Below are 2597 nucleotides of genomic sequence, written 5' to 3'. Positions count from 1 at the left end.
TGGCGTGTTGATTTTCTTGATGGCACAACCATGAAGCATTCATTCATTCAATTTTATTTGTATAGCCCTAAATCACAACATGGGCTTTGCAGAGGCAATATGATACACAATATGATAGACAATCAGAAACAGCAAATAAAGCAACAAAGATGAATAAATAAAGTTCAAGTCCTGGGCATCCCCCATCCTTAGGCCCTCCAGCAGGCAGCAGGCAGACTTGGCGAAACATTGACAATATTCAGGCTTTCCAATCCAAGTGGCTGTTTATAAGGAAGTGAAAGCAAACACACCCATATGAATCATGATGCGGAACTTCCACTTTAAGATCAAATATTTTTCACCGAATTGACATAGTTTCCAACGGAAAATGGAATGTACTGTAAGTTTTCAAATTCATGATGGGAAGCCGACGTTGTAGTGGGGAAGGGGCAGACGTACGTCATGACGCCCCCGTGACGTAGCACGCAGCTCACGCCTGAAAGCGGAAGTCACTGACAATAAAGTGACAAGTGTGAGGTGTGGTGTCGGGACTTGTTTTCAGGTTACGCTCTTCACTACTGTGTAAGTCTTTTATTATTTCATTAACTGTTCTTTTTTAGTTAGCATTCTGCCTGGTACTGGACCCGAAATGACTTTTGCCCTTTCGTCTTTATCAACTGTTGTCCAACTAGCGAGCCATTCATTCTTCAAATAGTCCTATTCTACCATTCAAACCTTTCCCCCAAAAGTCGCCGTATCGGTTATGTAAATGATTTATCAATTCACTCATATATGCTAAAAAAAAAAAAAAAAAAGTTACTTACTTTCCAGTTTAGTGGTTTACAGGTTCGGTTTCACCATTTTCTCAATTGTATATTTGACTATCATGTCTTCTAAAACAATCCATTTGAATTTATTTCAGCGTCTTATGGGTTGTTTGATGGTTTCAAATGTTTTTGACTGGTTTTGATCAGGTCACAAGACTAAAGTTGACTTTATGGCAGCACTTTTCAGTTTATCCACAAGAGGGAGAGAAAACACTAATGAAATATTAACACATTTATTTCAGTTTTTTTTTTTTTTTTTTTTTTGTCTATCTAGGGTTTTTTTTTTTTTAAATTGCTGTTCGTGTGTTTTTCGTCAGGCAACATGGCGAACGGACGCATAGAGATCCACGACCCTTTCGCCAACCAGAACGACCTCGGGGCTCCCACCTCGGGAGAAGACGGCCTCCAAAACACGCAGGAGTTCAGGCTCCTGATGGCGTACACCAAGAGAAGACGGTGTCAAATAAATACCCACCGGCTGCTCGTCGAGCAGTTACCGAGCGACTCGCCCGCCAAGAGCAACGAAGAAACGCCGACGAAGACCAAAAAGAGGAAGAAATGGAAACGACTGCCGAGAATTTTGATGTGTATCAAACCCGAGACGGACAAACGGAGCAAAATGCCAGAAATGGATATTGTCGAGAGAGGTTTTCGAAGGGGTAAGCGGGTGTTCGACTGCCGTCGACGGACATCCGATCCGTTTTAACCGGTCGACGGGTTATTCGTGTGTTAAAGAGTCTCCGGTGGATTTGGACAAGGAGGAGGAAACTGAGGACGTGGACGAGGTGGCGATCAAGCTGACGGAAATCGTCGACGACATCCCTTTCGCACCCCCGGAACTGGAAACCGATTCTCCCGACGACGGTCTGTCCAACGATGCCTTCAAATTTCCTCTTGTTTGCAAACGTAATCTGACGCTTTGGTCTCCAGAGGACACCAACATGGAGAAGCTGGTCGGTCTCCTGTTGAGGGAACACGGCGACCGATTTGACGAGCAGGTGACGAGGGTGAGTTCTGTCTTTTGGCAATCTTTTTCCCAGTTTTTCATCCTCTTTGGCGTCCGGCAGGATCTGAAGGAAACACTGAGCTCCACTCGGGATTCCTGGAACTACAGTTTCTACGAGAGGTTGATGAAGACCATGTTGAAGAGGATGGGCCTCTTCAACGCCGACCCCGAAGGACCCGGCCCGCAAACGTCGCCCAAGACTCAAATGGCGGTCGCGTGCGAGGTAGAAACGACCCCAGAAAAAAAACCGGGCCCCGCCAAACATAATTGTGACGAGCGGTCGCGGTCCGTAGGTGACGAGTCGCCTGTCTGCCGTCGACACACTCCCCGCGAACCGCCTGCTGGGCTACGGCGCCACCTACCTGCACAATCACTTCTCGTCCTGGGCCGAGCAGCAAGGCGGTTATGTAAGTCCCGCTTGGATTTTGGCGAACTTTTAAAAATTGCGTAACGTGTGACTCTTTGCGGCAGGAGGCGGCCTTTGATGATGAAGACGATGACGACCACGACGTCCAGTGACGACCGCCGGGTTTCACAAGTGCAGCGTTAGCTCGGATTGTTTTTCACCGATTCTTTTCGGTGGGAATTTGTCTCGACTTAAAGTCACATCTAATGTACACGGCTCTCAATTTTTTTGTGTTTTTGTGTGTCGTGTATGTTTTGTGGCGTGCAGATCATGAAATGGAAAGAAATCCTTTCTGCAAAAAAGATTCTATTTTCATAGGAAAAGTGTGAGAGTAAATGTGCACTAAGCAATTGAAAAAAATAAAATTACCAATTCAAAT

The 2597-nt window shown here is 45.7% G+C and overlaps 1 protein-coding gene across 1 annotated transcript; it reads left to right on the top strand.

The window, feature by feature from the left end:
• The first annotated feature begins 407 nt into the window (after positions 1-407).
• Positions 408-2568, top strand: LOC130928293 (apoptosis facilitator Bcl-2-like protein 14). Its single transcript, XM_057854769.1, has 7 exons — positions 408-561; positions 1124-1465; positions 1542-1670; positions 1737-1813; positions 1874-2035; positions 2106-2219; positions 2284-2568. Exons 2-7 carry the CDS (start codon positions 1129-1131, stop codon positions 2329-2331), a joined length of 867 nt encoding a protein of 288 aa, XP_057710752.1. The 5' UTR covers positions 408-561; positions 1124-1128; the 3' UTR covers positions 2332-2568.
• Positions 2569-2597: the final 29 nt, after the last annotated feature.

The sequence above is a fragment of the Corythoichthys intestinalis genome, chromosome 13 (genome assembly GCF_030265065.1).
Source record: "Corythoichthys intestinalis isolate RoL2023-P3 chromosome 13, ASM3026506v1, whole genome shotgun sequence".
In the NCBI taxonomy this organism is placed as follows: domain Eukaryota; kingdom Metazoa; phylum Chordata; class Actinopteri; order Syngnathiformes; family Syngnathidae; genus Corythoichthys; species Corythoichthys intestinalis.
The sequence above is the reverse complement of the archived record's forward strand: the minus strand, read 5'-3'. Positions and strand labels throughout refer to the sequence as shown.

Coding starts and splice junctions, on each gene's coding strand:
- LOC130928293 (XM_057854769.1), top strand. CDS start 1,129: ATGGCGAACGGACGCATAGAGATCCACGACCCTTTCGCCAACCAGAAC. Junction 1,814..1,873: donor TTGACGAGCAGGTGACGAGG/GTGAGTTCTGTC, acceptor GGCGTCCGGCAG/GATCTGAAGGAAACACTGAG. Junction 2,036..2,105: donor AAATGGCGGTCGCGTGCGAG/GTAGAAACGACC, acceptor CGCGGTCCGTAG/GTGACGAGTCGCCTGTCTGC.